At 35.1% G+C, this 15,341-nt stretch overlaps 1 protein-coding gene across 2 annotated transcripts; it reads left to right on the top strand.

Annotated features, from left to right (window-relative positions):
• The first annotated feature begins 2,278 nt into the window (after window positions 1-2,278).
• On the top strand, window positions 2,279-13,406 carry LOC133520026 (piercer of microtubule wall 1 protein-like). Of its 2 annotated transcripts, none has more exons than XM_061854279.1 (3): window positions 2,279-2,652; window positions 9,465-9,551; window positions 11,297-11,429. In XM_061854279.1, the coding sequence occupies exons 1-3, from the start codon at window positions 2,487-2,489 to the stop codon at window positions 11,407-11,409; spliced, it is 366 nt and encodes a 121-aa protein (XP_061710263.1). In that variant the 5' UTR covers window positions 2,279-2,486; the 3' UTR covers window positions 11,410-11,429. The 2 variants fall into 2 exon arrangements, with proteins under 2 accessions (XP_061710263.1, XP_061710262.1); XM_061854278.1 differs by lacking the exon at window positions 11,297-11,429 and adding an exon at window positions 12,879-13,406 and having other exon boundaries at window positions 2,374-2,652.
• Window positions 13,407-15,341: the final 1,935 nt, after the last annotated feature.

Genomic DNA, 15,341 nt, shown 5'->3' with positions numbered 1-15,341 from the left:
GATAATTATATGGGCCATAAATTCTGTATTTTCTTTTGGTTAGGCGGTTCTTCTTTTTTAACCGACTTCAATTTCATAGAAGGAAGAGGTTCTGTATTCGGTTGTGGCTATTTTTTTTTACCCGACTTCAATTTCATAAAAGGAGAAGGTTCTATGTTCGGTTATTTTTTTATGTACGTTCACCGATTACTCCGACACCCAAGATCCGATTTTAATAATTAGTTTTTTGTTTGGATGAAGTTACCTCCAAGTTGGTCCCATTTTAATTTGGTTCTAAACTGATGATGGGATTCATGAGGAATTGAGGGAACTCCTCATTTCCTTCATTAAAGGCACGTGTATGGCGATTTGACTGTATTCTTAAGCAACTCAAGAATTTCCTCTGTCTACTGTAACTGTAGCCTTACCACGAGTTTGACTCTACATATTAGCTGACGTGTTCGTAACTTACTTTCTATATATCTCGCTTGCATGAAAGGATACCAGTATGAGAGAGATGCATAGAAAGTAATTTACGCTATCGAATATGTCTGTGTCAAACTCGTGGTAAGGCTACTTACTGATTATGAAGACCACGGGCGATATGTGGAACTTCCCTCTTATGATTGGGTGTATTATGATAAGGCGTTTGAAAGGTTAGGGGTTGAGAGGGGCGGTGAGTTTATGGCTCGGGGATTGAGGGGTTGGGAGTTGAGGAATCGGGGGATAGGATTTGAGTGGTCGGGGGTTGTAAGTTGAGGGGTTGGGGGTTAGGATTAGGAGTTTAAGGGTCTGGGGTTAAGGGGTCAGGGATTGGCGGTTGAAGGTTTGGTAGTTCAGGGTCGAGGGGTTCAGTGGTCAGGGGGGGGGGGGGGGGGGGGGTGATGTGCTGTGAGGTTGAGTGATCGGAGGGTTGAGGGATTGGGTCAGTGGCGGCGCGGAGGATAGATTTAGAATACCTAGTGGCAGGAATGATTTCTCAGACGGATTCAAGGAAAATCCTGATTATTTATTAAAGTTAAAAAAATTATTATCTTAAACATGATTGTGCTTTTCATTCATGAGTCACGCGTCACTCAAAAGCCCTTAATGCCTTAAAACTAAAAATTGAAAAATAAAACCTTTTTACAAAAAAGTAAACCGACTTCAGAAAGAATGAAATAAATTATCCTTTTTTAATTATATGCGTTAACAACTGATATGTTTGAAGTCGGTGCCAAGCCAAATTTTGAAGCATACCATGGTTTTGGTGCGATTCGATAAGGATGCGGCTATATAAGTATGTACAATACGTTTGATTGCCTTTGCCTTTTTTAAAAAGGATAATTTATGTTATTATTTTTGAAGTCGGTTTACTTTTTTTTTTATAAATTTTTTTTATTATTACTAAGGTAAGTAAGTAAGGTAGTTAGTTTTTAGTTCTTACTTACTGTGATACTTGGGAAGAGAATCTTCTGTTTATAGAAAATGTTTGCATACTGTATTGTGTGGTCGGTTCCATTCGGTTTTTCTCTTTGTAGTTATTGGGTATGCGTTGCGCGTTACACTTAAAGTACCTACCTACTTAGATAAAAATACTCGTTTTGCCGACTTCATTTCAGCGATATGGAGCTTGAATTTGAAATGAAAACTCATCAAAGCGTATCGTTGACAGTGAAGTTCCTGAATAATTACTCAGTGTTATCCAAGCGCCTGGAAATATTTAATTACTTACGTCGATTACCGTTTGGTAATCGACGTAAGTAATCTAAGTAATCTTTTACTGCGCTTTATAATTAATCTAATTAAGTAGACAACAAACAGATATATGTTATTTCTGAAATTGATCGCGTGCATTACAGTAGGTGATATAAAACTAGGTTTTCAATTTAAAACCATGATCCAAACTATATTCTCTTTCCCTTTTGTTATACAATTGCTAGTATGTGTAATGTAACCGATGCAAAAAAGTGAAGTTACGGTAATGCAAGCAAGCAACTGCCAATTTATAAAAAAAAAATGCATGTACATTATTCTTTATGTTGATTTGTAACGGATCTCCCGGGCTTCATTACGCTTTTTCTGATTCTAAAGGGCAAGGCTTTTTCCCGGCAGAATTTTAATTCATTAGTGCTAGCACTAAAATAATACAATACAATACAATACAAATCCTCTTTATTGCACAACCTCTGAAAATAATGTACATGGAAACACATAAAAAACATGAAGATAAAATAATAATAATAATAATAAATAATTAATAATAATTATTAATATAATAATTTACTCAAGTAACAATTTACAACCAAATCTATCTAGAAAACTTTCAACTTACAAAACGTGTCGGTTATAAATTAAGCTATACAAACTTAATTTTTTTTTATTTACGACGTGGACCTCCTAGTGAGTATTGTATTCTTTGACGTGGACATGGTTGCTATGACAACAATTTTGTTTGATTATTAGGAACAATTTTTCCGAGCAAGCGGTTGTATTTTTGCTTATTTTGTTAATTTTCTGCTATTTTTATGATGAGCGATCACCAAAGGGAACAGAACGAGAAGTCAACAGCTGGATTTTGTTCAGCGACGTGCGTGAACAAGGAGTGCCTTCAGAGAGAGATCCAGAAACCTGAGCCTAAAACGTCGGACTTCTTTGCTACTTGCAACTTGCCAAAGAGATTTGAACATCCCCGTAAGTGTACACACTTGTGTTGTTTATTTTCACCACGCTAGCTGGTAAAGCTTCTCCTGATTGTTCAAAAACGGATGAGAAATTTGCATTTTATCCACGTATGTGGCAAAGTAATCTATGCAAATTTTAAGTTGTTTCCTTATGTTAGCTGGTATAATTTTAAATGATGATGTTGTCTGATAAATATTTAATTACGTTTATTTGAATTGGTTTGATTTTGTTTGATATTTTACAGTTAGAATTTTCCTCGCGTTGGTTTGGTGAAAAACTCGCAACGCTCAAGATTCCTCTTTTCGAACCACTGGTTATGTTCGTGGTTCAAATTTGCAATCTTTCCCTTGCTCGGGTATCAAATCAATATTGGCATGAGCGGTTAAACAACAACTTTGCCCCCTTGTAAAATAAATAACTTTTACAGTACATATGGGGCTACTTTATAGCACTAGTGCGAGAAGTAGCATATTATGTTACTGTGTCGAACATTTAAAGGGCCATATGTACTGTAAAACGTTGTACGATACATGTGCGAATAGGTAATTCGCAACTCGTGTCGATTTAAAACACTCCCTTCGGTCGTGTTTTAATTTATCGCCACTCGTTTCGAATTTCCTATTTTTCGCACTTGTATCGTAATGTACTATTCTTAGGTATAAAAATGACAAAAGCATGTTGTAGCGCATTCCTAGCGTCTGTAAGGTTCATATTCCTAATCCTAGCGTCCGTGTTAGAGGGTCTGCCACCTCATGATCGGAATCAAAAACTTTAACAATTAACGCCTATAAGCAGGTGCTGCCCCCTACAGTTCAGCACGCTCTTGCGCGTAGTAGGGTCTGACATCTAGTGGCTTAAATCTAAAAATAAAAACATGACATAATGCGTCGCGTCAATGATTAAGGAGTTTCTGTGCTGCCTAGTGTCCCAAAGGACTTGAGCCTTTTAGCTCTTTTTTCAAGACTGGCTTCGATTTTGTCGCCTCGAGGGCTAAAAGCCTATTAAAGCTCTTTAGTCCCCAAGCTTAGTCAAATTTAGCAGCCTACACTCTCGGAGCTTGTCGTCTTGTTAAAAGGCATCATTTAAGGGCTAAAAGTTCTCGTCAAAATATTTTTTTATATGTTTTTATATTGAGACATCAAATTATTTTAGCATCCAAGCTTCATTAGGCTCTGTGGTAATTCCCGACAGCTACATGCTTGAGGGAATTAATGACCCGAGTTTGCAATATTCTTACCCCCGGAGTTACACACAATGTTTTTAATCACACTTGGGATTTGGGAAGAAAAAACTAAATTTTAAGCGTAATAATTCTTAAATACGGGTGACATATAAAACATTCGTCCGCCATTTTTTAATTTTTTGCCAGGTTAGGTATCGGAGGCGTAGGCCTATCCGGCATTCAGCCACGATTATAATTATGTAAATATTTTAAACGGCTGTTAAATTATCAAATTAAATAACTTTAAACATAAACAAAAATAGTAAATTATAAACGTCGGTATTTTTAAAGTTAAACTCATTTATGCTACGTGGTCTGGGTTGAAAGGTCAGATGGCAGTCGCTTTCGTAAAAACTAGTGCCTATGCCAATTCTCGGGATTAGTTGCCAAGCGGACCCCAGGCTCCCATTAGCCGTGTCAAAATGCCGGGACAACGCGCGGAAGAAAGTCTGTATGAATAAGTCATATTATTTAAAGCAAGCTTTAACTCCCTAGGAACTTAAAGCTTGCTTTTACAATCCATAACTTATTTCCACCCTAGGGTGGAAAATACCCGCCTATCAGCCTATGAAAGGTGAACTTTCGGAATAGGAGACATGAAAATAAACATACCTACTTGAGTCTTAAATGTTATTTAAAACACCACACTAAAAAAACGTCGTGTTAGTTTAATATTTTTTCTTCACACTTGCTCGAAAAAGATCTTATTTCAAGATGTCCTTCAGTACACCTACTGAAGGACAAACGCCTATATTGTTCCCGCTGGAGTTATGGATTATGAAAAAAGCTGTAACTCCCTAGGAAGTTACAGCTTTTTTTTTAATTTGTTACTTATTCATACGAATTAACTAGGTATAAAAGACTTTTACTTTTAAAATATTAACGTTTATAATTTAGTATTTTTGTTCATGTTTAAAAATATTTAATTTGATTAATTTAATAGCCCTTTACAATAATTTTACACAATTTGCAATTGTGGCTGAGATAGGTCTGTGCCTTCGATGCGTAAGCTGTCAAAACATTATTTAAGAATTATTTCGCTTAAATTTAGGTTTTTCTTCGCAAGTGTGATCAGAAAAACAGTGAGTGTAACTCCAGGGGTAAGAAAGAATATTGTTACTCGAGTCTTTATTTCACTCCAGCCTACGGTTGTCGTGAATATATAGACTCTCGTACAATATTTCACATACTCCCTTCATTGCGCAATGTAACGGCAAAAAAACGGCAATAATACATATAGTGTGCACATCACTTATTTACTCGTATATTATAATCCCCAATATTCGCGGTTTAAGATTTTGTTATCAGCATAGCATATAAAACACTTGCATAGGTCAAATTATTTATTCTGTAAGCAGGCCACTAGGGCACGTTCACAAGTTACAATTCAGCTTAGGTTTAAAAAGAAGATACAATCTATAAAAAGGCTTAAGCCCTTAAAAAGGCTATAATCTTTACAAAAAGTCTATAGCCTTTTTTAAGCAAACAAACTGTACTGCAGTTTGGCAGATTAGTAGTTTAAGAGCAATTCCTAGCTGAGCAACTTTTCAAATCTCGAATTTTTGAAGCTATGTTTCTGTCGCGCTGCTGTGGGCGGGAGCCGGAGCTATCTAAGTGTGAGTGCGCGCACACAGACGCGAGACTCGTGCGCTCGCTCATTGCGCGCCGTTCCGTCGACATCGCTCGCGAGCCAGATGGAATTTATTCTGCGCTGCCCGACGCAAGTTGTTTTTGTTGTTACCACGTAATATTGTTTTTCATTTTTATATTATACTGTATCTATTACACCCTAATACCAAACACCCTATCACCTGTACTAAATGTATTTTACACCTATGATGACGAAATAATAAATGATTGATTGATATTAATTACCATATAGGTAAAAACTGCAAAAAAGAATGATGTCTCAGCTTCGGTTGTCGTCGTACAGTCAAGTGCAAAAATATGTATCGAAAGAATCGTCTCATAAATATGGTACTACGCTCTTATTACACTGGAATAAGATGCTATGGGACATATTTTTGAGTAAGATGTGTACACCCATATTTTTACACTTGACTGTACCTATCCGTATCAGTAAGTTGGGAGTGATCATGGTGTGTTGTGAAATTTTGTAAGTAGGTATAAATATACCTATGGTTAAACTACAATCTATTTAACTTGTAGTACGATGGGGCTAAACTTGGGCCGCCTTATTGAAGAACGTATCGCAATGACAATCTGGGTAAAGTATGTTGGGATAATGTCGGACAATTTTGGGACCAATTGAGAGAACTCGTGAAAAAATGTTTTTTTCGAGATCTCAACACGTGACAGATTCTTGAAGTACGGAGCGAATCGTTAAATAATAACCGTAGATTCGGCCTGAATTTTGGTAATCTTCAATATAGAACGGTTTTAGTTTTGTACCTGTGTAAAGATGAGACATACTTTTTTTTAGGGTAACGAGTGTTTTGCTATCAAGGGAGAACATTGGATGGTGAGAAAAAGTTGCTTCTAATGGAAAGAGAATAAGGTATCACAAAGAAATAGGTCCGGTGTCTACCCTTTTGTATCCGATCTTAACCCTGATACAAAAATTGGTAAAATTGTGGCTCTCAAACTTTGATACCTATGTCATAAGGCAATTTGATAAGTAAACAATGTGCTAAGAAACCTCTTATTGTAAGGTTTACCCGAAGTAATAAAAAAAAACCACTAAAATAATAGATACGTTGCGAAGTTTTGACAATTTAAGATTTCGTGAACTGTACAGGTTTAGGGAAAGTGTAAATGTATTGTTTATTGAATGGAATGTACTGGAAGATATTAAGTACTTAAGTAGGAGGGACAAAAATCAAAATAAAAATAATCGTGCCACGTCATTTTTAATGAAGGTCGCCAAAAAAATAAGAATCAAACTTAGAAATCAAAAAGACTAAGTAGTTCTTTAAAAAGGTCAAGGTCACTGAGAGCCCATCTTGAAGTATGGAAAATAATTAAAATTGCGATTTTGTTGGTTTAATTTTGCAATTATGTATATATATAGTTGATATACAATCTTTTTTTTTTTTATAAAATATAAGGATCGTATGTAAAGAGTAAAGTAAATATATAGGAAAAGAGAGCCCTCTTGAAGCATTTTAAGGAAACTAATTTCGAAGCCCTATCTCTATTTTGTATCCGAAACTAGCTATGTATGTATGCGTGCACATCTACATATGCATCCGTATATGTAGGTACTTTATTGCGAAAAATTGCTCATTTGCTATCTATTTTACTGGATTTTGTTATAAATTTCAACATGTATGTAAAATACTATATTTCTAAAAAAAATTGCCTACTACGTAATAAAAGAAAATGTGATTATTAAATTATAATACGAAAGGTAGTCAAATCGCAAAATACTGTCGTTTTATTTAAAATAATGAAATAATTAGACCAGTTCCGAAAGTACCGGGAAATCCCGGTTCTTTAAAACAGTACCGGTTCTGCAATCCCTAATAAGGATGTTATGCCCATCACTATTCCTTCTGTGTACGTATATTTAGAAACTGTCTCCGCCTCCAATTCGTGCGATAAGGACAACTGCAGCTCGGACCGAAATTCACTCGCAAAAAACTCAAAAATCGAGGTTTCGCTCTCGACTGTTTCCTCCTCCAAAACGCAACTAATCATTATGAAATTTTGGAAATTGCAAGAGGAAGAAATAATCTATGCCGCTATGTTTTGATTTTTTGGATTTTTTTTGTCATATTTGTATACTGTGCCTTTTTTTACAGCCAATTCAGTTTAGCCGTTTTTGCGATTTTCGAGGCCCTGTATCTTTCTTCAAAATAAAATAATCCAAAAAAGCAAAACATAGCGGCACAGATATTGATGATATTCATCTTATTTGAAAAAATCACTGCTCTAGGTTAAAAATCCAGGGAGGAATCAGTCGAGAGCGTTTGTATGGAAAAATCGCAACTAGGAATTCCTCTTAAGGCTTTTTGTAATCTTTCTTGATTCAAATAAATAAAATAAAAAAGACTAAGGCCTTATTAAACCAGCCAGCTCTTCGAATCCATTTCTTTAAGCCAGCTCTAAAAAGAGCTTCGGAGCTGTAAAATTTGGGCTAAAAAGGCTCGAGTCCTATGGAACACTAGTGCTGCCCCCTACAGTTCATGCACACTCCCTATATTGTCGACTTCTTGGTCATGTTCTTTGAATAGGTATTGTTCATTCATAAAATCACATAAAACAGCAAGCAATCGAACAGTTTACAACTACTTATCATGAAATTTATTCAACGATATAAAATATCAAATTTTGTTATTCTGTATTCTGTTCCTTGAAACCTATGAAAGTGTGTGGTCGAATTGAGATTTTAGTTAAAATTTGTATTTCCTTTTGTATCTAAAGTAGGACTTAATATATGAAAATTTTATTGTGTTCTACTATACTATTCATTGCCAAGCATTAAAAACTGTCTTTATAGTACGGTCACAGACTTTCATTATTTAATTGTACTATCGGTTACTACCGATATGAAATGCCCAATGTAAAGTAAAACCTAAATAGCTCAATGATTGAAGTTCGTGACTGTACCTAGTAGGTACCTGTGATAGTACGGAACGCGGTCTATCTTGATTAAGGTGTCGTTGATCTTCGGTGAAACAGGAAGCGTTTCCGCCGATATGCGGGTTTTCCGATATATATCGCTGTGTTACCTACTGCCAACAGACAATACCTAACTAGATATGTATATGTTGGTTGAAATAGTGGTACCGAAATATAGTGTGAAAGAATTGCTACTATAGTTAATAGCTTGTTGTTGGTTTTGATGGCCTAAAAAAGTTACAAAGACAAAAAAAATTGTAATCCTCGGGGCGCGAGTCCGACTCAGACATTAAAATATTTTTTTAAATATTATTATCTACATAAATTATAGATTGCCACTATTCGTCATACAAACTATATGCACATTTCTCTTAAGCAGTTTTGATGAATTGTATTATTATGTGGACGCAGAAAACATACGAATATAATGATGTATTTTATTTTAAAAATCTCCTAGTTCTACCATACTTAGATAACATAAATAAAAAATATTCATATGGTAGCTTAATGTAGAGCCAATCATAGGTGAAATATTGCAGTAGTTTTTTTACAATAAACTATATAGTTTTTCGGGTGAAATTTTCCATACGTGTTACTAATGTAAAGCCATACCATCTAACAAAATTTCAGAACCCAAACTCGCTGGGGGCACAATCACTTAGCTTATCTTGATAGCCTTTTGAGGCAAAAACTCGGCAGTGGACACGGACGAACTTTGGTGCGTTCAGAATTTATGATAGTCTGGCAAACAAGTTTTGTCAGTAACACGGCCTGATTCAAACTTAAAGATGCGCCAAATACATATTAGGTTTAGATACGATATAGTTCGGATATGTCAGTGTCAAAAGTGACGTTTCTTCAAACAAAAATGTATCCATATCATATCTCGTCCCTCTTTTAGGGGTGATAATACTAGCATAAGAAAAGACAGTATGATTATCTCTGCCTATGCTCTACTTACAAGCGACTCTTGCCAAACTACAATTGAACATTATATATTGTTTTTTTTTTTCAGACTGGTTCAATGGTTACGGCAGTCAAGTGAGTAAGCAGCATCCATTCTATCGGACCAGCGCCAGCGAATACGGGTGGTATGCACCAGGTTAGTCAGCATTTTATTACAATTTAATAAATACACGCCGCCAGGCTGATTACCTGGAACAAATAATCCATTGTTAGTTTACCACACGCATAATGGCATTTACTGCGACAATTTCCAAAACTGTTCAATACTGATAACCGACTTTTGGAGACGACCTGCGTGAACAATATATTGTTGTAAACACAGACAGGTCTTCCTTAATTTGACTAATGTTGATCCAAGCGTATATCAATCGACCGAACCAATCTTACCTTACAATATAATAATTATACAATATCTACGTAGTATAAAAAAAATATATATACTGATTGATTGGTCAGTTAAGGTTCTGCCTTGCATGATAACCTGGCCTTGCCTCCCAAATATAGAGTAATATAAACAAATGACGATCGAATATATTTCTTGCTAAAAATACAAATTTTACGGACCGACGTTTTAGTAATAAATAAAGAACATCGCACAATTAATTAACTATATACTATTTGATTAACACAACAGTAACCTAAATTCCCAATTCAAGAATCGAAAAAAACTGGGGACTTATCCAGGTAAACACATTTTCTAATTTTTATTTAATTTATGTTTTCAACAATTGAACTTTTTGAGTTGCCTGTCAACTGTCTTAATCGGTAGTCAATTTTGATATTTTTTTGTATTTGTAGTCAATTTTTATGCCTAACCTGTCAAAAAATTACAATGTGGCGAACGTATATTTGAACTGTCACCGTATTTAAGAATTATGTCGCTTAAAATTTAGTTTTACTTCGCAAGTGTGATGAAACTTTCTCCGGGTGTAAGAATATTGCAAACTCGTCGTGAATTAACACCCTCGTTTGCAAATTTTTCTTACCCCCCTCGTTGCACAATGTACCTACTATTAATTGGTTGGTTTATACTTTTTAAATTTCTACTGAATTCATGTCGACGGCCGATCGTAAGAATAGGCAGACATAAATGTTGTAATGCTTTGACGGTAGTCGTAGAACTCTAAGGAATTCCGTATTTCCTGAAGATTCTACCCGAGAGCATTCGGCATGAGCAAAATAAGAAAAAAATTAAAAGTGCCTTAAAACTGTAGGTACCTATAGGGACCGTGCGCGTTGGAGGGTCTGCCATCTTGTGGCCTGAATCGGAACCATAAACATTTATATTTATACGTCACGTGTTTTCTTGTGCATAGTATAGGTTCTGCCATTTTGTGGGCTACATTAGAACAATAAACATAACATTTACGCCTCGCGCCAAAAATCTGACGGCTCCTGTGCTGCCTCCTACAGTTCATGCACGCTCCCTATTGCAAACTCAAATTAAATCTAAACACTTTGTTGCACTTACACATATGCAATTGTCACTTAAGTGTTTAGATTTAATAATAATTTCAATATGCAAGGACTCTTACCAGTCTTACCTGCAGGCAAACTGTAAATACAGTTTTGCAGGGCCCTTATAAGCTTTGTACTGTGTATTGGTAATAATTTAAAAAGCGGTGGACCCAGAGAATGAGACAAAGATTTTCACATTTCATGATATGCCTAGGAATTTCTTGATCTGCCTACTCATACAATCAGCTGCCGACATAAAGACAGCTGTCCAAGTGTCCATCGATAATTAACACTTGCAATTCGGACCGGTAGATGGCGCTGCGATCAGGTTTTCATAAAACATTTTATTTATGACTCTGACCACATTTTCTAATTGTGTTTGATATATTTTATAAATTTAATAATGATTTATTACTCTTGTAGGGCCCCACTCTGTACCCTTCCAGTACCACCCGAAGAGCCAATCGTTCACAAACAATCTGGCGCAGTTTGGGATGTACCGCAACTATTCGTTGAACACCGCCCTTGACCATTAAATGAGCTCTAATAACCGTGAAATTGCTTTTTGAGGTTAACCATGTAACTTCAAGTGTTGGGGGGTTTGTGGGTTGCTGCAGACATGAGTAAATGACTAAGATTGCCAATCTTTATACAACTTTGTGTAGCTGCAACCATGTGAGTCGGTAGATAAATCCGATATATCTGTATTTTTCATCGCTCGTATTATATAATCTTTCTTCAAATTAATTCAACTAGTACGGTCGCCAACGGATACATCAGATTAAACAAGATGCTTACATTCATAAAATTTTACTCATAAGCCTTAGTGCATATTTTAGATCATTTTAAGCACCGTTAATTGATAACATGGGGCTGTCATAGCGCAATACAAGGTACATATGGAAATAAAATTTAAGTGTATAGAGATTAGTAGTCTTTATTATATACCCGTCTTTGTGTAAATGATGCATAGCTTGTTTTAAGCTAAAGAAAAATCTAATAATTCTTTGTCTTTTCATTATAGTCTTTATGTACATGAGTTCTGTTTGAAATGGGAACGAGCTTAGTAAAATATGCCATTTATAGCTTAAAGTTATCTACAATGCGTAACTGGGGTATTCGTATTTAAGTTATCAATTTTAAGATTATAATTTATTATAAGCGCGTATTTTTTTATTTTAAGTATCCTGCGTTGGTAAATATAGTTTTAATTTTGTTTCCAAGAAGTTAACATTGCTCTGTCAATTAGTTTACTGGGTTTTGATTGAATTGTTAAAGTATTATTATATTGTTAATTGGTTGATTATTGTTAATTAATAATTTTAATATAGATTACCTATACAACATACCTTTGTTTCATTTAATTGTTACCTATCATTACAAAACAATACTTTTAAAGTATATGTGGTGCATTTCCCGCAAGCGAGCCGGAATGAGCACTTTCCGTGCATATGTCGAAACTTTAAAGAGCCATATGTACTGTAAAACGTCTCTCTCCCTCCCTTAGGTCGTGTTTTAATTTATCACCACTCGTTGCGTATTTCCTATTTTCTGCACTTGTATCGTAAATAACTATTAAATAATTATAAAATGTGAACGTATTTATCGAGTGATAAAGGTAATATAAAACATGCATAGCCTCTTGACGCCGCACGTGATAGAAAAAAATAATTAAATGGCTCTTGCGACATTATAACCAAGCTACATAATAAACAAAACCCTTCAAGCGTTGAAATGAAACGCATTGCCGGATAAGATGTTTTTGTTCTTTCCCATGACGCTGACGTCCAATTTTCAGACGCATACTATAGAAAACTGGATCCTACAGAAAACCCACAAAAAACTGGACGTCATCAGTGGCAAGAGCTTTCACGGTGTCCCAATTTCTCCTGGATCATCCATCAATTTCGATCTATTCCTAAGATTTTCCCCTCAAAGCCTAAGTAACTACTTTCTTTGGTTAATCCGGCGAACTTGACAACGAACGCCAATGGTATGCTTGCAGGCATCCACTCCGTGCCGTCAGTGTTCTACCCCGCGGGCCAGACTTTCACGAACCTTCTCTCGGCGGCCGGAATGTACCGCAACTACAGCCTTAACACCGGCATGGACCCTCCAAGCTACACTTAACTTTTGATATTTATTATACTTAGGTACTTCTTTATTTTGTGTTAGATAGCAGAGGGAAAAGGATTTCTGGTTTTTTAAGCAAAATTGAAAGGTCTCTGCTTTACCTATATAGAAATGTATTCCTTAAAACAATTCTTGATGTTACTTTGTTTGTTGAATTTACGCTCTACTTTATATAAATTATATTTTTCTTCTAAAACTAAAATGAAATATTTTGAGAAATCGTTGGTGTATGATTGGTGTTCGTTTCTATAATAGTGGTTCTCGCCACCTATCTTAGAATAACATTGTAACTGCTTTATTTTTATTACTTTTTTGTAAGGGAAATTATTTTAATAAATTAATATTTATACTGTCAATGTATGCTACTACGAAACTTGAACAGCACAAATATTGTGAAGAATTTCGGTGTTTTTTTTTACTATGAAATACTCGTATGCTTGGATATCTTTCCTATCTAGGACATTAAAGGGACGGTAGAAATAAAAACAACTATTCGGTACTGACTTACCAAAAGAGGTATTTATTATATTATATAGATTAACATGCATTCAAATTCCGTTATAGATATTAATACTTTTGAGGGACATGGTTGCCATCTAAGCCTTCGGGTTATGCTAGTTTAGGACATATTTGTCGGCATTCCCGTTAAGGCGGGCAAGTTATTTATTGCAGTGACATTCCATGTCCCTTTCTCTCCCTAAGCAGAAGAGGGCCACGACAAATGACCATAAAAGTTCAACTGATAATTATTTATCCATACACATGCTGTTGATAATATCTGAAGAGCCGGAGAAAAACGATCAATGTGCTACCTTCAACACTCTTAATTGATCATCGTTTGACCTTATATCTTTACAATAAGGTTTACGAATTAACAGTTAATAGTGTATGTAATTCATCAGTTTGGTTAATGAGGTGTAGTGTTGCATTTAAGTTCAACGAGGCGAAGTGAGTAATTTGCCGTGGCCGCCGCCCGCGTGCGTCCGCCGTATGAGTACACGTCGTATAACTGGTTAGCAACAACAACAACAGCATTTATATTAGTGTTTATTTATATATCGATATCTAATAAACTAATAACATTAAACATTTAAAAAATTAAACTAATTTTAATCGCTGCAGTATAATAAACAATAAATACATTATCTGGTAACTGTTCTATTAAAATAATTAACTCATTGATTAATATTTTACTGTATATTTTATGTAATAAAATTGTTCATTATAAGGTATCTAATTGCGCATTTTATAGGTACTTACACATAGTTACATGGTGGATACGGCTAAACAATGTTTGTGTCTAAACTAGCTACTAGTGCATATAAAAATTACACTAAAATTTCCTACTCATAATGTAGGTATGTCTACTTGGTATGACGCAGTATAAAGACCTCAACAACAAAGAATATTTGCTACTTAAAAGATTCACAAACATATCTGTATGATAACTTTGAGCACTAATTTAACAGAAACCACCATATCTATTTGCAACCCATAGATATAACTTACATGTAATGTATACTAGCTATTTTTCGTTGTAAAATCTACAGTAACAAATGGTCGACTAAATGTGCTGGGCTCAACGCAGAGGCTGGTCAATACTTCACATGATCCGCAAACACTGTTGCGTAAAACTACAATTTCAAAACGACTTTTGAGTATAGCTAAAGAATATAGGCATAAATATGGTTGCTATAAATATTTAGATATTTATGAAAACTCGTAAGCAGTCAAGAGTGCAAAGGATTCTAAATCCAATCGTTCTGGCTCCTCCTCGATCTGACCCTCATTCATGATATGACATCATCAGACTTCATTCAAATAGGTACAACCCTCGGCTCTCTCAAAAATATAACAAATTAACTAAAAAGAGTTGTAAAAACAATCACGCTTGGATTTGTAAGAAATGCATTTTGAAATAAAAGTAGCATTTCGGTGTAGCTGGTCGGTATGATTTCGGAGGTACCTCGTTACGTATTAAAATCAATAACAATAACTTAATTCAAAAAATGAAAATAAAAATTACATATACGCATCAACAAGATATTCTTAAAACTATGAGATACAACTAGTATTAAGTTATATAAAATGTGGATTAATTCTTGCATTTAACAATATTGTCTTCAATAGCATTGCTCACATCCCAACAATTTAGGTCTAATAGGACCGCGCAAGGGAATAAACTCATTGTCGATTTTCGCACAAACCAAATACATTTGCATTAGCGAAATTATATATTATATAAGACCAGTACAGACTACATGTATATGCAGCACTGCTGTTGGTTATCATGCCGATCACTTTGCGTAGCTGTTAATTATTTAACTTGATTCGT

This window comes from Cydia pomonella, chromosome 7 (assembly GCF_033807575.1).
Source record: "Cydia pomonella isolate Wapato2018A chromosome 7, ilCydPomo1, whole genome shotgun sequence".
Taxonomy (NCBI): domain Eukaryota; kingdom Metazoa; phylum Arthropoda; class Insecta; order Lepidoptera; family Tortricidae; genus Cydia; species Cydia pomonella.
The sequence above is the reverse complement of the archived record's forward strand: the minus strand, read 5'-3'. Positions and strand labels throughout refer to the sequence as shown.